Genomic DNA, 25,764 nt, shown 5'->3' on the forward strand with positions numbered 1-25,764 from the left:
TCAATATGCACGTCACTTTTGACGGTAAATTGGCGTGTTATCTGTACGACATTATAAGCTTTTCGCGTGTATATTGACCCATGAATATAGCTGTAGAATAGCTGTCCACTGTAGTGACCACTATGCATGAAAGAGTAAAATAAATATCAGCTCGTTTACATCTTTAAGTCTTAATTCTAATTTAAGTCTGGTTCATGCACTATTCCTCCAGCAGAGGGCAGTGTCGTACTGTACAGTTTCACCAACGATCTCAAAACTCCCTTTTGTGCAAATACTGTGAAATAATACAGATGAAATGTGCAACACGTGCGTATCAGTGTCAGGATTTAGCCCTATTAATTACTTTCACACATTCACACAGATGCGGTAGAGGATTTCATGTTTGTCATTGCCACAGACAGCAGGATCCTCACTAACAAACCTCTAATTCCCACAGACCTCATTTGGATTAATGTGATCCGGTCGTCTTGAAGTCTGTCCTTATGGGACAAATATTTATGTTACAATTAATTTGGTCATAATGAGACTAAACCAATTCCCATCAGTTAGTAGGTAGAACAGATTCTCCAAACTGTAATGGAGGCACTAAAACTAGAAAGACCAGGATTTGGATGATTTAATGTATTCCTTGTTCTTTCTGTTCTTCCCAGTGTATAAAACTAAATCAGCCCATGTTTTATTATGAGTTCACCAACGATTATAGGATATAATAAAATTTAATAGTGATCCGTTAAGTGTTACAATCATGAACACCAATACTCCAGAATATAAGGACTGACAGATTAAAATATAGCAGTATCTATAGATGAGGCACCAAATAGTAAAATAAAGATAAAATAATAACAAAAGGCTGTAAATTCAGGCTCTGTACAACATCATCCTTTATTTAGGTTTAATAATATGTTATATTAGTCTACATGTTATCTGTTTCCATGCAGCTAATGGTGAGATTTAGGTCAATCTGCGTAACAAACCATATAAAATAATGAGTTAACCACGTTTGGTCTTGTTGTGAATGTTTGTCCCTTTGTATTTTACATCCATGTTACCTCGAGGCGGTGTTTGTGTACAAACCGTCGCACCCTGCTGGTTCCCTCAGGTGTCACCACACAACAAAGTAAGCCTTAGTGAAGCTCAAAGGGATTTCTGTAATCTGCCTCATTAATTAACAATTAACACATCCAAAGGACAATGTTAATGCTTTATGGTAACAAGGACATGTATTCCTCATTAGAAAAAAGCTGTTCTCCAATCTGGCAGCACAACTGAAAGTCACTCAAGAAGTCCCCAAACTCCTTTTTCAAAGCCACGTTTCTAACGTTGAGGATGTTCTGCGTGAGGTTCTTCAACCTTCCTGTGGCAGCAGCCCTTGGAAACACAGGAAGTGGGAGTTGCAGTAGACTGGGGTTTTGTTGGGGCAGGCCTGGACCTGCTCTGGTTTCTGGGAAGTGAATGGATTGGGTCCGCTGTCCCTCATGTGCATCTCCAGCTCCAGCAGGATCTCCAGGGAGTATTTGAGCTCCATCTCACTGGGAACACACGAGGGAATCAGTTAAGTATGTTTGGTTTTATTGTCCACATGGGACTCATGAGAACTGACGTGTGAATTCTAAACTGTCCACTACCTCCCCCCTCTGATGATTCTAAAGTTGGTCATCATGTTGTCTTGTCTGGGGGCCGAGGGTTTATCCTTTTACCACCCCTGGACGGTATTTGGCTTTTTTGTGTGTTGTCGGCCTGATCACAATCAAGGTGCACAAATATATTTGCATCAGTTATTAATCAGTATTGCAAAAAGATACCCCCAAAACCATTGCCATTCAAACCATTCATGTTTCTTTGGCCATCTTATTACTAGATCTTGCAATCCTCCAAATTTGAAGAAAATCAGATAAAAACTGATAAAATGGCGACCCAATGAGCGTGAAATGATGTGCACAATTTTATTGTTATAAGAGAGCAAAATTATTGTACATAATGTTTTGTAACACAATAAATAATTCCTACTCAACTCCTGCGTCTTTTTTTATTACAAAATACACACATCACGTTGCTTTTCATTTATTGATCATTTTTGTTAAACAGCTGTTTGATTATCAATTCTTTTTTTCAGTATTAAGACAATCAACCATTTTGTTCTGAAAACCCTTCTTTTACAGCCCTTTAATTGTAATAATAGAATGAGAACCTGTTATTTCAGTATTATTTTGACTAAATATGCACAACTAGACAGATTTTGGTATGCTCCCTGGCTGCAGAGAATTTGGTTACAATGTGTCAAAATGGATGTTTACATCGAACCGCATGTTTTCAATGGCGCGTTGTTCACCAAGATTCATGTGGTGTCTGTACACCAATATACTTCCATCAATAATATCATGTATATGCCTTATAGATATATTTGTTCACAAATGTTTATTTCCTCCTGTACTAGGAAGACTTAGTTACAGATCTAACAGAGATGCCACCATGTGGTAAACCAGATTTCCATTCCAATCTTGTAGAGTCCGTACACCAAGTAGTGTCCGTACACCATATCAGATACGTGGGTCTAATTTTATTGTTTCTGTCAATATATGGAATTTTTCAGCACGCATGCTTTGGACACGACATCTATGCAATAAACAATGCATGATTATCCTGAGTGCTGAAACATTTGTATATCTTTGTAGGCATTAAATATGGAGACTATTAGGCTGGAGTGTCTGTACACCCAATAATTTCTGATTTGACAGGAGTACAAGCCTGCGAAATTTTTAGTAGACACCATAATAAAAAAAATATTTTGGATTTTAAAAGAGAAATATCAGACAAATAAAATGGCCTGTCTGATTTTTTGATAGAGCAATATTATTTTTTATCTATCTGTGCACCCTTCCTGTTACCCTTGACTGTGATCAGGCCGTGTAGCAATCGGTCTCCTTACGGGTTACCAGGGGCACCAACATGAAGGTTTGCTACTTGCCCCCCAAGCATCCAAGACAGCTTGCCCAGAGGAACATCCCTCTCCAGGAGGGATTGGGTTGCAGTGAACAGAGTAAGAGTAAAGGTCGGCCAAACTAATGACAACTGCCACCACTGGGGACTCACCACCAGCCCTGAATGCCCCTGTGGTGCAGCAGTCCAATCAATGGAACACATCTTGCGTTGGTGCCTGTTGGGCCCTCACTGCTCCAACCAAGACCTTCGGGAAGCAAATAGCACTGCCCGGGAATGGAGTCAGCATTGGTGCGATAAGATATAATGATGATGACCTCCCCCCTCTGACCCCCACCCCCAGACTGTAACCCACCTCCACATTTACACAAGGACTCTATCTCAGCTGTTTTTGAACGCAAGAATCAATAAACTTACATTCTGTGATATTCTCACATTGCTGCACTTTCAGGATGTTTGCTCTTTATCCAGATAAATATTTCAGACTTTTTCAAAACTGCTTTTTTTTCCCCAAAACCTTGACTTATGTACTTTTATACTTGCACACCTACTTTTTAGGTTGAGATTGTACCTGTTGTGTGAAGTAGAAAAGTGGATTTTAATACATGTATGAACAAATGAATGCATAATTCACAGTAAATTATATTTTACTGACAGAAACCTTTTCAAAACATATGAAAATCACAATTTTTCTTCCCACAAGTGTAATGCTTATTTCCCGGATTCAGACACATGATGAATGATGACCTCCTCAAGTTGAACATGTAGGCTACATGAGCTTTGAACTGACCAGTTAGTGATATTATATCAAGTTTTTTTTACATGCTTTTGTCATGTATTTCTTATTTTACCAGATTATGTGCCTTTGAGCATACTCTAAAATTTAACTATGAGAGAAACTTTGTTCCATACTTTATTAAGACTCACATAAATTCCAGATTTTTCAAGGTCTGGAAAACAGTGTGTTTCAAAATTCCAGACTTTTTAAGACTTTTTAAGACTTTCAAGACCTACGCAAGCACCTATCTGCTGTTACTGTTTAGCACTATCACTGCCACTGTAAATAGATTGATGTATACATTTTATATTCTATTATATTTTACTAGCACATTGACCAATGGGGATCCACAGGTTCTAGATGTATTGGTTCATATATATATATATATATATATATATATATATATATATATATATATATATATATAGATAGATAGATAGATAGATAGATAGATAGATATAGATATAGATATAGATATATATATATGTACACACACACACACATATATATATATATATGCACACACACACACACACACACACACACATATATATATATATATATATATATATATATATATATATATATATATATATATATATATATATATATATATAAATCACAGGCTGTTGCCTGTGAAACTGTTGCCTGTGAAATTGCTTCCAATAAAGAAAGTTAATATTAAAAAAAATACAAAAAAAAAAGATGTGGTAGTTTTTATGCTGTTGTGTATTTGTGCATGCTGTACCACATTTGTCCAGCAGTCACCGCCAAAGCGCTCTGGCCATAGCAACATCATTGTAAGGCTATTGTATTCCAAAATTACTAATATCTCCCAAAATGTTGGTCCTATCAACTTGTCATTTTCACTAGTCCCTTCCTTGACCAAAAAACATTCAAATATGCCAAACTGCAGCAGTCAGCTCTGTCCGGATTTTGTGTGATTCCTGAGACACATACACACATGCACACACAGAGGCCACTTGGCTTTTATAATATAGATTGTTTGTACCTATTATTTATTCTTGTTCTATTTTTTTTTTTCCTTTTACCTCTTTTTAATAACAAGGTGAGAGAAACAGCATCTGAATTCTCTGTATGTTCTGTTCATCTAGTGAACTGACAATAAAGCATCTGAATCTTTGAATGTGTGCATTATTTGCACAGGAAACCACATGAAAACATTGAAACAGTTAAGATGAAGAAGATGTAATCAATAGTTTTCCTCCCTGGTCAGGTTACAGCTTATGGTGGGGGTTATTTTGGGTGCCTGCAGCAGGGGGAATAAATATTGTCTTTGACTTGGCTTTGGCTGAAATGGGAAGCCGGCTTTTACCACCAGAGTGAAGGGCTGTGAAGTGAGGAACAGGTGGTGTCATTGTGGGTAAAAGTGTCGGCTTTGAGACTGAGGACCGTGGTGAGAGGGGTCAGGTGGGTGTGGATTAGGGACAAAGCATGATATGTGGGTGAATGACAGGTTTGTGTCACAGGAGTGCAACAACTGACGGTTCTTGTGTTCATTAATGCTGCCTTCACATGCTGTTGGGAAGATGATCCTCTCCACTTGTGAATACGTTGTGTTCAAGTGCTTCTGTTGAAAAATGGCTGACACACAATTTACCGTGACCTGCTACTTAGGTAAAACAGTTTGGGATGTGTTAATTCATCTGCTGCAGCATTTTTATTTTTTTTTTATTGTTTCATAAAAATTGTGTATGCTATAAATGTGTAAAAATCATCAGCTAACAGCAGCAGAACGCTAATAAAAGCATTGTTTATCATCCGTGATAAATCTCTTGTTGTTCTCCGCTTTGTTGAAAAGTCAAAGGTTATTTAAATTTTTGATTTTAATTTTTTCCCAGTTCTCCATGTGTCTTCATGTGTAATTTTTGAGTTTGTTACTAGCATTTACTATAATTCCTATAGCACATGAAGGCAGCACAAGTCACATATTCATCAAATATAAAATGTTTCTTTAAGAGTTTCTGTTTCAGCTGAGTTAATAAATTCCAAAACTTTCTATCTGTGCAGTAAACTGTATATATTCACAGGTCCAGTGATGAGACTTACTTGTACATGGTGAAGAAGGAAGGGATGTTGTAATCTCTTAGCAGCAGGAGGGTGGGCAACCAGCCTTCGACGAGACCCTGATTAGCATGGAACCCTGGTGGAAAAACAAAACAACAATAATGACCAGAAACAATGTCATTCATCCTCTTTGTCTGAAATGTATCTACAACTACACATCAGTGTCCTTCTCTGCCATAAAATTTAGTGGGATCTGGAGTGAGTGAGTGAGTGAGTGAGTTCTTTTTCTTCTCTTGAGCCCACTTCCATTTTCATAAACAAGATAAACTGCTTGCATATACACGCACACAACCGCACATGCACAGACACACTATGTGCACGCACACACAGCCGCACACACACACATACTCGGTACTCACAAACACACAGTACAGGTACCTTTCTCTCCCTTTTACCCTTTTCCACCAAATTTTTTATGAATTTTTAAAATCTTTTTTTTTTTTCCCATTTAGTTATAATAGGCGAAATTTCAAATGTCAGTAGCAGCAAAACTATTGACTGAATTCATACCAAATTGAGTTTACAGATTGCCAGTGACCCAGAATAGATGTAGTTACATTTTGGGAAAAGTAGGTCAAAGTTTCAAATTTTTTTTAAATTTTTGAATTCTTTTTTTTCCCATTTACTTATAATGGGCAAAATTTCATATGTCTGTAGCAGCAAAACTATTGATTGAATTCATACCAAATTGGGTTTATAGATTGCCAGTTACGCAGAATAGATGTGGTTACATTTTGGGAAAAGTAGGTCAAAGCTCAAATTTTTTATGAATTTTTAAAATCTTTTTTCGTCTCTCATTTACTTATTATGGACGAAATTTCAAATGTCTATAAAAACATCACATTTGTTTCAATTTACTTCAAATTTGGCACATATATAGAAGCAATTGATATGCTGACATCAGCACACACATAGACATGATGACATCAGCTGGATCGATGCCAAAATAAGCAAAAAGCAATATGTGCGAGGGGCGGGGTTTGTTGTGCCTGGCACCACTTGTTTGGTTCTGATTTGTCTGTTGTCTTTCTTGGTCTGTTAGAAGTATGTTGTGTCTTCTGGTATCTGTAACAGTTGCGTTATTTGAGTGTCTGTACTCTACATTGCATCTTGGTTGTTTTCCACTAGTCAAATGTCACTTGTTTGCAAATAAATTAACCAATAAAGACCCAGTGCTACTTTTGTGTCAGTTCCCAAACACACTTTTCTCTTTATTTTAACCTTTCTTAAGTGATTTATCACAATTTATTGTAATATTATCCTCTGTATTTAGCATGTTTCATTGAAAAATCATGTATTTTCCTATATTTAATTTAGATGTCCATGAAAACACAAAGTAAATTTAAAGGTTACTATATCAAGACAGATAAAACTGAAGAAAAACTGACTTTTACAGCAAAATATATCAATAACAAAACATAAACCAAGTGTCTCCATTCACTGTCATTGATCCAACTCCATGGGTTTTACTGGTGAATCAATGTTGTAGAAGATAACAGTGTTTCCACGTTCACTATGGAGCCTCTGAACATCCAAATGGGTCATAAATGATGACCAGGAAAAGATGACAAACTGCATTGTACACCAATTATTTACATGTATTGCTAGGATTAGTGTATCATGAGCTATTAAACATTTCATATCAGTAGATGCTGTTGTTCACCTGTGGATGTTTGGGTCTTTATGGGTTAAAAAAAAAAAAAGAACAATGTCATGGTGAATAAACTGTGAGCAAAGACCCGATGATAGTTTTCCGACCAGTAAACATACAGCAAAATGAATCAGCTAAATGAAACATATTGAACTGTTTGTTTTCACCGTGTCCATTACAGCCTGAAGAAAGAAAAACTTTACACCTGATTAGCATCCAACTGGCCGTGTCTTTTTCTCGTTAGCTTGCATACATATCTCTCTGATGTATCGCCACCTAATTACTGCTCCTCACCGCCTAACCTCATTAAAGAAGTTTGAGCTGAACTTGAGAAAACACGCTCAAACTCTACATAACTCACACCACATCTGATGAAAACTCATAGTGACATTCTCGCATATTAACACGGTGCGGCAGAACAGCTATATTTAAACAGGGTTGGGTACATAATCCTGGAGCATATTCACTGACAGATGTCACTTTGGCCCGACTCTGGTTTTTAGCCATAAGTGTAGTTGAAAAGCTCGCCCTTCATCCCGATGACTAAAACCACAATGGGAGCAAATCCACCATGCTTATAAATGTCCACAAGTGAGATAAAACGACAGCAACACAAAACAGGACTTCACTGATCTGCACAGTCGCACAAACACAACTATCTTGTGAGCTATAAATTTATCAAAGCTTCATCTGTTCGGTAGTAGACATGTGTTTGTGCACTGGTTGTATGTTTGTGCCGTGGGGGCTTTAGAACATGTCACTGAGGCGCAGAACCGAAGGGCCCCTGATACGACTCATATACACAGATGGTATCATGTTATTCGCAAATTGCCACAGAACTGAAACTACAGACAGAAAGGATTTCAGTTTTGAATAATGTATGTCATGATACGAACATCCCTGAGGTTCTCATCATTATAAAACATTTAAGAGGGAGTAAGCGCGCAGGCATTTAGACCTGCAGGAGGTAAGGTGACAGAGACACGCCACAGTCGGACTGTTAATGACTGCAATAATTGCCTGGCTTCAGAGCAAATTTGGGCCGTATGTTAGATGGAGTTGCAGCTAATGGTGATACACTTATTTGTTACCCAAGTACTTCTTAAGAGGAATTACTGCTATTTACTATTTCATGGAAAACAAAAAGCTACAAAAAGGCTCTGATCGTATATCCAGTTGTCTCTTTTGGGTGATTCATCTTATTTTAACCCATAAAGACCCAGTGCTACTTTTGTGAATTTTTCTCTACATTTACCCTTTCTTAAAGGTACGGTAGGAGATCCTGGAAAAACAGTTTGAGCAAGCTATATTTTGAAAATACACAATTAAAAAGTCCAAAACCCTTTCTTTAGACTCCCCCCCCCCAAAGCCACATGTTCAGAGTACCTGATTGTACTTGCAGAGGGGGGAGGGACAAATGGCATTTGAATTTGACAGACATATCACTGTTCAAACATTTCGATGGGTCGGTTAAAATGATTGGGTGGTGTTTTTTCAGTCCTGTCTGTTCTACAGGTGACTAAAATTTTTTATTTTTGTGTTAGAGTATTTAATTAATTGGTTGCAATCGGGGTGTGAAGGGTATTTTAAGCAATATAGTAAAACATGCTACAGGAAAACATCTCCTACCCTCCCTTTAAGTGATTAATCACCATTTATTGAAATATTATCATCTTTATTTTGCATTTCTTTAGTCAAAATCTGGGTTTTTTATGTATTTAATTTACTGGTCATGTAGATATTCATAAATTCAAGCCACACCTCCAGAGTACCGGAATGCAGTTGCATAGGGCGGAGGGGGGAGGGACAAATGGCATTTGAGTTTGATAGACATGTCACCGTTCAATCATTTCGATGGGTCGGTTAAAATGATTGGGTGGTGTTTTTTCAGTCCTGTCTGTTCTACAGGTGACTAAAATTTTTTATTTTTGTGTTAGAGTATTTAATTAATTGGTTGCAATCGGGGTGTGAAGGGTATTTTAAGCAATATAGTAAAACATGCTACAGGAAAACATCTCCTACCCTCCCTTTAAGTGATTAATCACCATTTATTGGAATATTATCATCTTTATTTTGCATTTCTTTAGTCAAAATCTGGGTTTTTTATGTATTTAATTTACTGGTCATGTAGATATTCATAAATTCAAGCCACACCTCCAGAGTACTGGAATGCAGTTGCATAGGGCGGAGGGGGGAGGGACAAATGGCATTTGAGTTTGATAGACATGTCACCGTTCAATCATTTCGATGGGTCGGTTAAAATGATTGGATGGTGTTTTTTCAGTCCTGTCTGTTCCACAGGTGACTTCAATTTTTTTATTTTTGTGTTAGAGTATTTAATTAATTGGTTGCAATCGGGGTGTGAAGGGTATTTTAAGCAATATAGTAAAACATGCTTCAGGAAAACATCTCCTACCCTCCCTTTACGTGATTAATCACCATTTATTGTAATATGATCATCTTTATTTTGCGTTTCTTCAGTAAAAATCTGGGGTTTTTATGTATTTACTTTACTGGCCATATAGATATTCATAAATTCTCAGAGTGAATTCAAAGGTTATTTGATCAAAAACTGAAGAAAAAGTGACTTTTTTCAGCAAAATCTCTCGTTAACTGAACATAAACCAAGTGTGTCCATCCACTGTCATTTATCAAACTCCATGGGTTTTACTGGTGAATCAACGTTGTAGAAGATGATGGTGTTTCCATGTTCACTATGGAGCCTCTGAACGTCCAAAAGGGTCATATCTGATGATCACTAAAAGATGACAAACTGTATTTTACACTAATTCTTTACATGGATTGATAGGATTAGTGGATCAACAGGTATTAAACAGTTTAAATCAGTAGATGGCTTTGGACGACGGTGGATGTTTGGGTCGTTATGGGTTAATAACATGACTTAGCTCACATCCATCTTTGTGACAATTGATAGCTAACATCCCTATCCCTTTATATTCCCTAAGGGCAGTGTCTCCCCGTTGCTTCTTTTTTTATCTGTTTTTCACTGCTTTCTAATAGTCTGTCCCTCTCCTTTTGCACACACACACACACGCACACACACACACACACACCTTCCTTTTTATCCCTTTTGTCATGCTGCCTGCTCTCCTATCACTTAAACAGTGTCATAATGCAGTGCTCTGCCAGCTTTGCAGTATGAAATGCAGTCAGGCACTCAGACAGTTTACTCGCAGGATGACTGATTCCTGTATATTTAGCTCTGGCGGAGCCTGGAGCGACAACTGAGCCGGGGGTTATGGGTACGACCGGGTCGGAGCTTTGCTGCTACTTCGCAGGTTAAAAGGTCAGAGAAGCGATTCAGTGCAGAGCTTAGGAGGTGGAGGCCTATAGTGCCACTTTAATGAGGTGGTTGTCTGTGAGGGCAGACAAAGTGAACAGAGAGAGTCCCATCATGCCTTTTTGTCATCAAGTAGAGAACAGGTTGTCATTTGTGTGCCAAAATAAAAAAATATGTCAGAAAAAGTCAGAAAATTGTATGCCCTCAGATTGAAAATGAGACACAGTCATGACGCAGAACATTCAAATATTTAAAGAGAGTACTACTCATTGGAGGGAAAAAGCTCTGACGAGGAAGTTGCTACAACCAGTTGCACCGCAACGTAAAGACTGGTTAAAAGTAATCTATGAAATCTATGTAATGGAGAAACTGTCCTTTTCATTAACCCTGTAAAGCCTGAAACATTAAATTATTGACAGAAAATTCCAGTGCTTTGAAACTGGGGCCTTTATTGGTCCTTCTGAACAACCCCCTAAAACTTTCTTTCAAATGTCAATTTTCAATGTATGAGTTTCAATTTTGTATCATATTTGATACATTGGGTCTCAATGCTCAAATATTTTTGAACAAAAACATAATATAAAACAAACATGTCTAATAAATTGGTAATTCCTTTTCAAAATTGTCAAAGCTCTACCTCCCTCCTCATTAATGACAGTCTTGTAGTGTCACTGGAAAGGCCTCTGGTGAACGAATTCCTCCCCCCGGTGGATTATCTGTGTATTGCATGTATCTAATGGTATACATCAGGTTTTTCAATAAAAAAAAATATCACACTGATCATGTAGAGGGCTTCAAAACTCATGTATCAAATATGACATGTTTGGCGTTATAGGGTTAAAAGTAAAGCAGGATAAATTCATGGAAATGTAGTCAAAATGGATTGCATATAGATCACCCCGTTGAGGCCAGATTTAACTTAACTGGAAGTGATGTTATATTTGTACTGGATGAATGTAATGGAGTTGAAAATTGTGTGGATTTTGAAATAAGAATAGTGAAAATAAGGGGAAAATGTGACATCTTTTTGATCTAATGTATGTTATTTAACAAAATATAACAAAAAAAGGAAGACAGAGAACTTATATGGAATGTGTTTATGTTAAATTTCAGGTTTTACCACCGTTGATTTTTAGACATGATATACAAATGTGCTTAGTTTTTTTACTCTGTTGTAAAGTTTTTTTACCAAATGAAAAAAATAAAATTATTAACAAAAAAAAAAAAAAAGAAAATGAGACACAGTGAGGTTGTTTTAAATAGTTTTTGGGATCAGATTCTTCCAGTGTGCAGTATTGTGAAAGCAAGGAGAACAGTGAAAGTCCCCTTTCTAAAGGGCAGCTTACCGACATTATGCTGAGTCCAGCAATCAGAAGCCAAACTCTTTCCCAGCTGCTCCCATTAATCACCCAAATCCCCAATAAAAGCCAGGCGCTAATGAATAGGCCAGATCGAGTGTGTTACACTTCTCCTACTCGTTCCGTTCTCTCAAAGAGGTAATTGTTAAATGAGCATAAAGAGTCCGGCATCGGTTCTCCGAGACAACTGACCACTTAAGTGAAGCTGTTTCTATTTATAGTTAAAGTGGTCGTCAAGCTCTTTACAGGTTGATTTAAGCGATCTTGAAGGAGACTCTTCTCAGGTACTTATCTTAAGATTTTAGTCCTGATATACTGTATAACCACTCATCACAGTCTGCGCAGTTTGGGTATTTTCTGACAGACATTGAACGTATCAGATTTATAAGAGTTAACAAAAAAAAACTAAGAATAAAACTAACAGTGAAAGCAAAAGTATAAAAAAAATAATAAATAAAACTATGTTGTATAATCTGAAGAAACATGAAGCTTCTAAACTGGATAAAAAAAAAAACAACAACTTTGTTTTCATTTAATGATTCACATTGTACAAGAATAAAATAGCCTTCACTGCGGGGCCTTCAACAAGCCAGTGTTTTGTAAAGCATTTTGATGTCATGTACTGTTTCATCAGTGTTTTTGAGTCTCCATTAATGAAGACTTTTCCTCACAAAACCTGAAAAGTTAAAGTAACTCTAAAACTCAATAAAAGCCTGTGAGCTCCTCAAAAGAAAAACTAAATAAGACACACTTGTACTGTAAAACTGAAACTAAACTAAAATCAGTCAGCTGCATTTATTATCCTTGCATCATTCTTTGCAGACTTGAGTTATGGAAAAACAAAAAAACATATTTAGTGCAATCACAGCAACCTTGACCTTTATCCAAAATGTTTTCAGTTCATTTTGCTTTTTAAACATATGTGATAGACAAGATTTCTAAAGGAAATTTATGAACAAACTTGATGCACCTGTTTGCACTGGCTTTTAATACACTACTAATACAATACTGGCTTTATTTGCTTTATCCTCTGATTGTGTTTTAGATGCTGTTTATCCTATTACTGTGTATCTGTTTTTATCATTTTTAGTATACCTTGTATATAGTCTTGTTTTACTACTTTTAGTATATCTTGTATTTGTATCTATATCTTTCTACAACACTTTGGGCACTTTGTGTTGTGTTAAATGTGCTATAGAAATAAACTTAACCTTGACTTTAACCTATAAACACCCAGTGCTATTTTTGTGGCGGTTCCCAAAGGAATTTTTCTCTATTTTTAACCTTTCTTAAGTCTAATATTATGTTCTGTTTTTATTATTTTTAAGTGAAAATCTGGTATTTTCCTATATTTAATGTACTGATTATGTAGATGTTCATTAAAGCTCAGATTAAAGTTGAGGGTTATTATTTCCAAAACTTGAAAACTGAAGAAAAAGATCATTTTTGTCCTGCAAGATATATTGTTAACTGAACATAAAATAAGTGTCTCCATCCACTGTCATTTATCAAACTCCATAGGTTTTACTTGTGTATCAATGTTGTAGAAGATGACGGTGTTTCCACGTTCACTACAGAGCCTCTGAATGTCCAAACGGATCAAATCTGATGACCATGAAAAGATGATAAACTGTATTTTACACCAATTATTTATATGTATTGATAGAATTAGTGGATCAACAGGTATTTAACTATTTATATCAGAGAATGATTTTGGTCGTCAGTGGATGTTTGAGTCTTTATAGGTTAAAGGAGTGACATTTTGCTTTTTTTAAATGGAATTATGCAATTTAAAATATTTCCCTGTGGTCTACATAAACTGTAAATGCTATGCTTGGGTCTGAATTCTTCTTTAATTCAACTCCACAGGTCCATCTTCAACCCTATTTCTGAGAAATGACACCAGAAAGGTCGTTTTGAGCGCTGGCCCTTTAAATGTAAATGAACAACTTCACACCCCTCCCCCTTCAGGTTGTTGGCTGTACTGCTCTGTTCCGTTCAACCAACAACTGAACATTTTAGGTAATCAGCTCAAAGTTCAGACATATTTTCAGTATGGACTACAACCGCTGCCGCTGACAAACAATTATGTCGTACTTGGAGAAATGTTCGTCAGAAGTCTGGACCTTGTATGTGCAAATGTCAAAACATAACTAGTTATAGATGTAAAAAATTAAGAAGGAATTAAAAAGAGTTGTAGAAATTCACTTGATTTTTGACAAAAATGAATATAAAAATAGCTTTGCAGCACCTGGAGGGTTCAAATTCAAACTTTGGGAAATATTAGGGTCCAAATACACAAATAAATGAACCAAAGACTAATAAAAGTGGTAAAGGTGCCGAATGCATGGTTTGTGTAATTGATGGCAATTTCAGTTCTGTTATTAATTAGTAATTAATAAGTAATTTTATAATTTAATTTCTTTTTAAAAGGTATCACATGATTGTAATTTAATATTTGCAGTATTATTTGCACAGTCATGGTATTTTGGTTATTTCATATCAATGTACTGACAAATTGCTAACAATAAAATAAGAGCCTGTAGCTTTAAGAAGGTCTGGTGAGCTGGGAGGTGCTACGTGCCTGGGGGGTATACGGCATTAGAGCCGAGAGGAGCTCACGGTTCTTCTGACCGTGTTTGGACTGTGTGGTTAAATTTGTATATATTTGGCCATGTTTAGACAGAAAACGTATGCAGTGGATTCCTGTATGTATTTTACTTTTTATTTTTCGTATTTTGTTCAATAAATCTGAGAAGACAAACTTTTGTGGAGGACCTACTTTTTTAAACACGAGTCAGCCATAAGCTCTGGTGGAAGGTTTTATTGGAAAACCTACAAGTGGGATTAGCAAAATATAACCCCTTTAAGACTAAATCAGTTTTTTTAAAAAAAGGGAAAATGTCAAAAACACACTAACTGTGGTACATACCGGGATGAAATCCAACCACCAGGTCTGGCCTCGCTGCCTCTTCTTTCTCCACCAGGTCCTCCCAGAACTGGTGGTAAAGGGCTTTGTGGGCACTGATCCAGACCCTCTGCCTTGGGCCAAAAGCCTTGAGAGGAGGCCTCACGATGGGACCATGTACAACTTCCGGTCCCACCATGACCACCTCAATGCCTTGGTGTCCCGGAAACATGCAGTTCAGCTCGTCATAGTCCGTCAGCCTGGCTCCCATGGTCTCATTATGGGATGCCCCCGCTATGTGAATAGTGATGGGCTTAGCGTATGGGTCCAGGCCAAAGCGTTGTATGGCCATCCCGACTGTGAGAACCCGAGACAGGAACTCGCTCTGAATCCGCCACAAAGATTGTCTCAGGTCAGGGTCATCTGGCTGGGGTCTGCTGGCGTTCTTCCAAAGGGACTGCATGTTGGAACCTGACAAGATGGCATCCAGACGGGGTGTGAGGTCCCCCTGCATCGGAAGCCAGTCGTCCCAGTTCCTGACCTCGGAGGTTGCCTTAGACCACTTCTCGGTTGGGAATGGGAGGTCTCCTGTTCATATGTATACATTTATATCAGCGTCAGAAGACACAGTGTTGATGTCTCTAACAAGTTTACAGACTCAAAGGCTGAGAAACTTTAATTAAAATCTCCTAAAATGGACCAATATTGTGCTGTGACTTTCTGTCACTTTTTGTCTCTCAGGCATTTAATTTCTGCGGCTCCGCTTTAAAATCTCATTAATGTGATTTGCCTGTTTTGTGAACCCAAACACTCTATTAAGACTTTTTAATTTAAGCAGAAAAGCCGTTTCATTTCTCACCAGTGAACATCAGCCACTCTACTAGTCTGTCAATGGCCACCAGGCGCAGTGTCTTGCAGACTTTTTTATGCTGAGGCCAGTCTTTTTTCTGACAGTCCTTGGTGCAGTAGTACACATTCAAGCATCTGCACAACAGGAAAAGGAAAACACACAAGAGAACAAACCCAAATGATCGGTTAAAAGTGTTCAAGTTAAACAAGTTACACAACGGGGACCATTCTTAATTAGCTGAAAAATGCACAGTCCTTCCTGTTTATCCTCAGACTAGTACTGTTGGACTAATTTGGTCCAAAATACAGTTTTAACAAACAAACTATGTCCAAAGATTGTTTTAATTTAGAGTTCATTATTCAGGATATTAGTCTGCAATATCATTGTCTGACTTAGACAGTACAAACCCCATCCATCCATCATCCATCCACCCACTCATACATACACCCATCCACACACCCACCCATCCATCTGTCCGTCTGTCCACCCATCCACCCATTCATTCATCTATCCACCCATCCGTCCGTCCATCCATCCATCCATCCACCCACTCGTACATACACCCATCCATCCATCCATCCATCCATCCACCCACTCATACATACACCCATCCACCCATCGGTCCATCCATCCACCCACTCGTACATACACCCATCCACACACCCACCCATCCATTCATCCATCCATCCATCCACCCACCCACTCATACATACACCCATCCACCCATCGGTCCATCCATCCACCCACTCGTACATACACCCATCCATCCATCCATCCACCCACTCATACATACACCCATCCACCCACTCGGACATACACCCATCCACACACCCACCCATCCATCTGTCCGTCTGTCCACCCATCCACCCATTCATTCATCCATCCACCCATCCGTCCATCCATCCATCCATCCACCCACTCGTACATCCATCCATCCATCCATCCACCCACTCATACATACACCCATCCACCCATCCGTCCATCCATCCACCCACTCATACATACACCCATCCACACACCCACCCATCTATCCATCCATCCATCCATCTATCCATCTACCCACTCATACATACACCCATCGGTCCATCCATCCACCCACTCGTACATACACCCATCCACACACCCACCCATCCAGCCGTCTGTCTGTCCACCCATTCATCCATCCACCCATCCGTCCATCCATCCATCCATCCATCCATCCATCCATTTTCTGAATGAATGCATTTTCTAAAATGCAACTTTTTTTTTTTCTGTGATCTGTTCCATTTAAACCCTTATTTACCCACTAGAAGTACAAAGAAATGATTTTGATGTGTTCACTGCCAGACAGAACTGTAAAGAAAACAGACATAAAGTTCAAATTTGATACCTACAAAGCAATCAGGACAAAAAAGTTGGGACAGAGGCTTATTTATCATTTTGTTTTCCTTTTTATCTTTATTATTATTATGATAAACTAAGGAAAGGCCATAATAACGTCCTTTAAGATAAGATAAGATAAAGTTATTTGCCATGTGTACACATAGGAATTCTTGTGCAGAGGTTTCTCAGAGTACAAGCATAAAAGATAAAAAGATACAATCATGAGCAAAATGACATTAAAGATATAAGATATAAGCAATAAAAAAAACCAAAAAAACAAAAAGTCAATAATACAGTGACTTGCAATAAATAACTGTAAGAGTTTTGACATATGTTGTGATAAAGGCTTTATTTTTAGACAAGTCTGATATAAGCAGCATTTACATTTGTCAAGATTAGAGCATGTCTTTATATGTGACATCCAGTAGCTGAACTCATGACTGTACAGATTAATTCAGTCCAGTTTTAGACGACACCTGTTAAAATCAGCCATGGTAGAATTACAGTATTAGTGATTCAACTGCAGCTTTGTATAGACGTTGGCTGTTGTGTTGTTAGGTAGTCAAGTATTGGATTGGATTAGAGGTTTGAGCGCCACTGGCAGTTGTTACTTCAGGAGTTTATATCACTGTCCCTGCCTTCATCTGCAGCCTTAGAGACGCCACTGATTTACATAAAAACATAGATCAGGCTCCTGTCTTCTGTCGTGGTACATCTTGGGCATACTGATCATCCAAAAGAGACTGAAAAAGTCAGTCAGAACCGGACGAGAAGGCAGAGGTGCCCTTGAAAGTTCCCACTGATAGACCAACAGTCCTGCTTGTGACTTTTTTTTTTTTTTTTAACACCTTTTTACGTTCTTATTTTATTCGTTCCTCTTAAGGCTGAGGTATCCTCTATCTCTCTGAAACACACAGAGGATGTAGGCCTGTGTATGCAGAGTTTTCTGTCTGCCGCTATCACTGAATTTTCTAGGACAGGAGCTGGCAGCTGAGAATTTCAAGGGAATGCACAAGACAAGACAGAGTGTGTGTTTGTGTATGTGTGTGTATGTGTGTGTGTGTGTGTGTGTGTGTGTGTGTGTGTGTGTGTGTGTGTGTGTGTGTGTGTGTGTGTGTGAAGGAGGCAGAAAGAGATAGTGGGAACCAGAAAAGCGGAGAGCCAAAAGAAAAACAACACACTCTTAAATATGCAGCATACTGTACAAGACTCCCTATTTTCGATACATTCCTTGAAGTAAACTGTGCATCATAGAAACACTAAGTAACACTAAGCTGCTCTTAATAAGCTGCAGAGTTGCACAGCGATGAATCATAGTTTGGGGACTTTGCTATATTTACTACTGGCCTTCGTCCACCATTGTAAAGTATGATGCTACTGATACAATCACAACCGGTAATGCTTCACACATGACAACAATTGGACGACTGTGAAAACTATACCCTGAGTGAGCAGCTGATGATAGAACGGACCAGAGGATAGTGCAGAGTTCACTTCCTTAAAATATTCTGTTTGTACACAATGATTAACGGTAATAGGTGTTAATGCGAGAATATTCTAAATCATGCATACACTGTCAGACTGGATAAGTTGAGTTTACTTTAAAAAATTGAGGAAACCAGTTGCCTTAAAAAATTTAAGTAATGAGTAATGAAAACTTGAGTGTATTAAACTTAAATGCTTGATTTGAATGGAATTACTATTTTAAGTACAACACACTAAATGCTAATGTTAATTACCTCCACCAAGGAGGTTTTGTTTTTGCCAGGGTTTGTTTGTTTGTCTGTTTGTTTGTTTGTCTGTCCGTTAGTGTGCAACATAACTCAAAAAGTTACGGACAGATTTTGATGAAATTTTCAGGGTTTGTTGGAAATGGGATAAGGAAGAAATGATTAAATTTTGGTGGTGATCGGGGGGGGGGGGGGGGGGGGGGGGGGGGGGGGGGGGGGGGGCCGCAGACCAGAAAATTTCATCAAAATCTGTCTGTAACTTTTTGAGTTATGTTGCACACTAATGGACAGACAAACAAACAAACAGACAGACAAACAAACAAACAGACAGACAAACAAACCCTGGCAAAAACATAACCTCCTTGGCGTGGGGGGGCCCACGGGGGGGGCCACTGATCAGCCTTGGCGGAGGTCTGCGCTCTCCGAGTGCTTCTAGTTTAACTTAAAATCTGTTGTAATGTCAATTGCTTTGTATAACTAGAAGCACTCGGAGAGCGCAGACCTCCGCCAAGGCTGATCAGTGGGCCCCCCCGTGGGCCCCCCCCACCCCCGATCACCACCAAAATTTAATCATTTCTTCCTTATCCCATTTCCAACAAACCCTGAAAATTTCATCCAAATCTGTCCATAACTTTTTGAGTTATGTTGCACACTAACGGACAGACAAACAAACAAACAGACAAACAAACAAACCCTGGCAAAAACATAACCTCCTTGGCGGAGGTAATTATTAGACTTCATATCATCAGTTCATCGTACTAAATTCCAAGTTGATTTAATTTAAAATCTTTCGCAATTTAGATTGCATTTTATAATTAATCACCTTAGTATGAAGTAGTGTGGATGGTCAGTAGGAAGGGAGTTAGTTCTATGCCATGTGTCAGTACAGGAAATACTTTTGATTTGGCAAAATCTGAGGATTTGTACTCAATTTAAACACAATTATGGATGAACGGGAAAGCCATTGTTTGGTCTATGGCTCTAAGTCATGGTGCAGCTTTACAAAAATACACAAATAAACAAACAAAAAAAAAAGGCCAATAAACATTGCCATACACACATTAAGCCAAAATTAACACTAACACCACAACCCCGCTGAACCCCTGCACAGAAAAATAACACATTTTCAACAACATGCCCAATATCCACAATGCAATGCAGAGATTAAAAGGTGTGGTCATGACTAAAATTTAGAGATTTTTAAACCATTCAGTTTAAACTTTTACATGCTTTTGACAAATTAGTAGAATATACGTAACATTTTATAGTAACGTAATAAAACTAAAATCATTTAAGTACATTGTAATTAAAGCATTTTAGTAAATACAAAGTCCAGGCTTACAGTGTACACACACACACACACACACACATATTACACCACATTGCAGCATAAATGAACACAACTAGGGAGTCACAGATTATGGGCCAGGCCAATTACCAATATTCACTATGCAGCATTTTTACAAAACCCGTTTTGTTTTTTTTTTGTTTGTTTGTGTTTTTTAAAGCCAAAGTTTTCCCTAGGTTTCAGGGGTGCTTATGTGCTGTGGTTTATCAGAAACTGCACTCATTTTCACATTTTGTTTTTTTTAGTTTCACGGCATTTTTTGGAAAACTTCAGCAAGCAGTTAAATATGAAAATAAAATGAATGAATTAACTATTTTTCAACATCAAATCATTTTGGGTCATTTTATTCAGTTTTTATTCAGAGTTTTTATTCAGAAGTTCAGATCTGCACTTTCTTTTAAGCTTAAATTTTTTATCTGTTTTATCTGTTTATCTGATTTATCTATTTATCTGTTTTTGTTTTTGTTTTCTCATGCCTATACTTTTTATTGCTTCCCTGCTTTAATGCTTTTAATGTTTTATGTAAAGCACTTTGAACTGTCTTGTACATGAAATGTGCTATATAAATAAACCTGCCTTGCCTTGCCTATTATCACCATATACAGTCTGTGCACAAAAAGTTGCAAAAATAACAGCAACACCAGAAAACTCCAACTGGGAACTATCTCAAATCATTAAATCTGGGAAATATATGTATTATATTAGATGATCTGTCAATAATTTGTCTTAGTTTTTGAACAAAAATGGCTTTGATGATGGGCCTACTCCTTAAAATTATAGGAGAAACCCTAAATTAAATGGATCCAATGATAATAAATGCCCACATTTGGCAGAAAATAACATAAATGTCCTTATTCACAAATAGAATCACTTCACTTTAAGGTGAAAAGCGACAATAAACACCGTTGAATTGAGCTCAACTTTTCTCCCAGAAAGTTTTGTTATGGAGTTAACAATGTAACACACAGATTTTTCATTTTACTGGAAATGTATATCCTTAAAGAACCCCTATGTTTCGACCCCTAAGCACAACAGTGATCTCTGCTATCTTTCTCAACGATCTCTCTCCATGAGCGACTTTGCACTTACTTCACACAGCGCTTGAGGCTCTGCCCCTCGCTGAGATTCTCTGGGAGTTTGTTACAGCCGGTGCAGAACTTAAAGGTCTCCTCCATCTTCTGGAACATCTCCTTGTAGTTGCGGAATGCGAACCCTTTAGGCTTTCCCTCGACTGCAGCCCTTATTAGATCAGACACTTCATTCATTTCATATATACATGTCCACGAATGCACTGAAGCGACGAATTTATTATGGATATAAATGAATATAAAGTGACTCTGTGACAGTGTTATCAGTCCTATATATTTTTACCTGTATTCTCCATAGTCCTTCATGTTTAGCTTGTTAAGAATCACTTTAGAGAGTCCTGGCACGTTGGAGTCCAGAGAGAAAAACCCAGACTGGTCAGAGAAGACACTGTCAGTCCCTGGAGCGAAAGACTGTGGGAGTGCTGGGATCTGGGATGCCATGTTTTCTACTAGAACAGAAACACACTAAAATAAACACAGCTCTTAGACTGTCTGTCACTAAAAGTCTGATTTGTTCCATCTGGTTGAAGACACTTTATTTGATTATGTTCAGCCCGATGATAGTGCGCTGACAAGGATGCTGACAGATACAAAGCAGAGACAGTGGGATGTTCTGGACAGAGACCCCTGGCTGGTTAAGTCTGACAAATGAGAAGAAGCAGATCTGGAAATGGGGGTTATCGCATCTACCCGTCCAGAGGTATTTACACTGTTTACTCTGACAACCAAGTACCTCACAGCACCGCCGACACATTTTCATTTTCATGACTCCAGACAGGGCTTAAAAAGCTCCTCTTGATAATATATCACTGCTGCCAGGACTCACAAAAGGCAGCCAGAACTAGGGATAACATTTTAAAAAGACCCAACGGCAAAAGTGAAAAAGATGTGAAAAAGTATGACTTTGTCAAGGGTACGAGATTATTTCAGAGCCATAAGTACTGTAGATCCTGACACATTTGAGACATATTGTACCTCTATATTCCTAAATTTGTTAACCCTTTAACCCACAGGTGTCAAACATGCGGCCCGGGGACCACAACCAGCCCCCCAAAGGGTCCGATCTGGCCCCTGGAATGAATTTATGAAATGCAGAAATTACACTGAAAATATGAACAGTCGATGGTGTTGAAATCATTTTAGGTCAATTCAATCTCAAGTGGGTCAGACCAGTAAAATACTATCATAATAACCTGTAAGTAATGAAAACTACAAATTTTTCTCTTTGGTTTAGTGTAAAAAAAAAAAAAAAAAAAAAGGAAAATTACACAAAAATTTTTACATTTACAGACTAGCCTTTTGTAAAAAAAAAAAAAAAAAAAAAAAAATGTGAATAACCTGAAATTTCTGAAGAGAAGTCTGTGGAATTGTACCAATATTCTGCCTGTTACTAAATGTTTGTTTTGTCTTATTTTCTTTGCATTTTTGAAATTAAATAAATAGATCAATAAATAAATAAATAAATAAATAAATGTTTTGTATATTTGTAGATCCACTGTGATCTGTAAGTTGTGATGCACATGTATAAACGATAAACTGAGGTGTACCATTGTTAAAATTGCACTTATTTTTCTTCAGAATTTTCAGGTTCGTATTTGTTCATGTTGTGTTCAAGTACAGTTCGTAGATGTAAACATTTTCATAACGGAATTTGACTTTTTCAGTCAAAAACAAAGAAAATACTTTGGAGTTGACATTATTTATCAGTTCTTATTCTATTATTTACATTATTTTACTGGTCCGGCCCACTTTAGATCATATTAGGCTGGATGTGGCCCCTGAACTCAAATGAGTTTGACACCCCTGCTTTAACCCCTGACGTGTCTGTGGTGAGTATTCTGAATGTAGGGTTATTTTAAATATTCCAAAAAATTAAACCGTCAAAATTTCCAAATGTACTGATTAAACAGACCTTGTTCTTTCGACAGATATCTGAACATGCTCAGTGCACCCCCCCACCCCCCCACCCCCTCCCCATCACCTGTGGAATGGGGGGCAAAACACAGAGCAGTGAGTGAGAACAACTCACTATAAAATAGATGGTTTGGGCTTTTTTTTCTTTTTTGCACCGTTTTCCTTGTGGTTGGTTGTTTTTACTGTTTGCAGTGTTGTGGTGATTTTCCTTCTTTTTTTTTTTCACTGTGTTTTTACTCAGTTTTGACCGTGTAACTACTTTTTAGAGTTCAACCAGGTGTCAAAAAGCAGCTGGACCGATTTATAAAAAAAAAAAACATAAAAAAAAAAAACAGCCTCAAAACAAACACTACTGGGCCAGAATTCAAATACTTGTTATTGTTCAGTGTGTTCCAGTTCACAGTTCATGTTTAACATCCTAAATCTGTTATTGATGTCCATTCTGAGTGTCTTATTTAGTAAAACCTGTCAAACTTTAATTTCTCTCTTTGTCTTTTTCTGTTATTCCACCCTGTTTTGACCCTAAAACACACAGTAAAACAAAACCCCTGAAGAAAAGAAACACAAGCACATACTCACAGCAGCTTTTATGACACTGAAAAAGATGCAAATTCACAGCAGCACGTTTACCTGGAATAATATCTTCGGGTTAAAGCAGTGGTTCTCCACATTTTTTCGCTCGTGAGCCCATTTTAACATCACAAATTTCTGGCGACCCCAGACATTCCAACAGAGACTTTTTTTTTTTTTTTTTTTTTTGCTAAAATTTATTTGTTTTGATCCTGTAATAGTTTGCTGTACTATGTTGCAAAAAAATGTTAATTTTAGATGACATTTAGTTTATATAATGTATATTATTATGGACAGAGGCAGAAAAGCCAGGTGTAGATTACTGCACAAAGATAAGTACAGTCAGTCCAGCTTGGATTTACAAGGCTGACAATTAATACTGAACAAACAATAACTCAAACTATGAATTATGAAAGAGCTGCAGCATCTGAAACCAGAAACAATGAACATTTGAAAGATAAACAGTACCACAGTGCTTCAGTTTCAGCTTCACAGTTTGTCATGTCTTTTATGGATTGTGATAGTCTCTGTCAACTCACCATATACTTTTTTATAGTAATTTTATTTTTATTTTTATCAATTATCAGAAATTCCAGATGACCCCAAGATTGAAAAACACTGGGTTAAAGGGTATTTTCTGAGCATACATTCATTTTGCTAAAAAATCTCAGAAAAAGTTGAGATATATTCTGATTTCAGTCTTATCGTGCTTCTGCTCTAAACACAAAAAAATCCCCTGCCTTCCATTACTTCTGTGTCACGTGATTTATTTACTTGGCTTGACATGACATGAGGGAAAATAGAAGGGGAGAGAAATGTGATCATCTAGTGTGGCACTCAGCTCTCTCCAGCTCACATACCACACACTCTGAGAGGTTTTCTAAAGGTTTAGAGAACACACACGCTAAATGATTTTGTTTGACACCGACTTATGATATAATCCTTACTGATGTGGATCCTCAAAGTACTGAAATTTGTAAACCTAAGATGTCTTTCTTACATTCTTTTTTTAATTATATAATCTAGTTTTTATTTTTTAGTGTTCTTTTTGGATATGATTGTGATTTACACAAGTACGGCGACGAAGAAATGAAAGTACTTCTAGATGTAAACTTCACTCTCAACAGCTTCACTTTATCACATTTCTGTTTTTGCTGCTCCTTCCAGCTTCACAAAAAAAACAAGTTTACTTCCAATTCTACTTTGAGACACTCTGTATCTTTCAATTTCATAGGAAGTGTTGCAGAGGAATGGCGTTATCACGTCTGGAGACAAAATTGAAAACGTCCATATCTATTAGTTTTCCTCATTTCTCCAAAGCACCGTGGGGGCACGGGTGGAAATGAACAGATTTCCCACGAGAGGGCAGGTTTTACTTTTCTGTCTGCACATATCTGACCATGACACTGCTGAGTTTTTAACACGCAAAGTCCTCCTGCTGAGTGTCTAGTCCGTGCATTATCACATTTTCACCTAGATTCACCACGCCCAGAGTGAGAAGAAGATAATTCTGGAATGTCACAACACCAAGACGTACACAGACATTTGAGTAGTCATACCTTTAGTTCCAGATAAACACAGCGCCTTCTAGATGATTCCTTGGTTCTCTGTAAAGGATAGGGGAAAGTGATTGACAGCTCCCTATGCTGGATGTTGCCTCATGGAGCCTTCACGGTGCCACTGCTTACCCCTGTAAAATGTACCCCCAACACAGCTAAAGTAGGAGACTGAGTAGGCAAGGGGGGTGGGGGGGGGGGGGTGGACTGTGGACTGCTCCTGGCATCTGCTGTGGAGGTTTAGAGGGGAACTAAGTGATGGGGGTTGGGTGTGTGTGTGTGTGTGTGGGGGGGGGTTCAGACTGTTGGTTCTGGACAGGTTCAG

At 37.8% G+C, this 25,764-nt stretch overlaps 1 protein-coding gene across 2 annotated transcripts; it reads right to left on the reverse strand.

Annotated features, from left to right (window-relative positions):
* Window positions 1-868: 868 nt before the first annotated feature.
* LOC115439363 (putative protein MSS51 homolog, mitochondrial) lies at window positions 869-25,581 on the reverse strand. Of its 2 annotated transcripts, none has more exons than XM_030163201.1 (7): window positions 25,443-25,581; window positions 21,683-21,845; window positions 21,401-21,550; window positions 15,881-16,005; window positions 15,046-15,609; window positions 5,786-5,879; window positions 869-1,529 (listed from the first exon to the last, which is right to left on the reverse strand). In XM_030163201.1, exons 2-7 carry the CDS (start codon window positions 21,838-21,840, stop codon window positions 1,346-1,348), a joined length of 1,275 nt encoding a protein of 424 aa, XP_030019061.1. In that variant the 5' UTR covers window positions 21,841-21,845; window positions 25,443-25,581; the 3' UTR covers window positions 869-1,345. The 2 variants fall into 2 exon arrangements, with proteins under 2 accessions (XP_030019061.1, XP_030019059.1); XM_030163199.1 differs by having other exon boundaries at window positions 21,683-21,848.
* Window positions 25,582-25,764: the final 183 nt, after the last annotated feature.

The sequence above is a fragment of the Sphaeramia orbicularis genome, chromosome 19 (assembly GCF_902148855.1).
Source record: "Sphaeramia orbicularis chromosome 19, fSphaOr1.1, whole genome shotgun sequence".
Lineage (NCBI taxonomy): Eukaryota > Metazoa > Chordata > Actinopteri > Kurtiformes > Apogonidae > Sphaeramia > Sphaeramia orbicularis.

Coding starts and splice junctions, on each gene's coding strand:
- LOC115439363 (XM_030163201.1), bottom strand. CDS start 21,840: ATGGCATCCCAGATCCCAGCACTCCCACAGTCTTTCGCTCCAGGGACT. Junction 5,880..15,045: donor GGTGGTTGGATTTCATCCCG/GTATGTACCACA, acceptor TTTTTCCACCAG/GGTTCCATGCTAATCAGGGT. Junction 1,530..5,785: donor TCCTTCTTCACCATGTACAA/GTAAGTCTCATC, acceptor GTGTGTTCCCAG/TGAGATGGAGCTCAAATACT.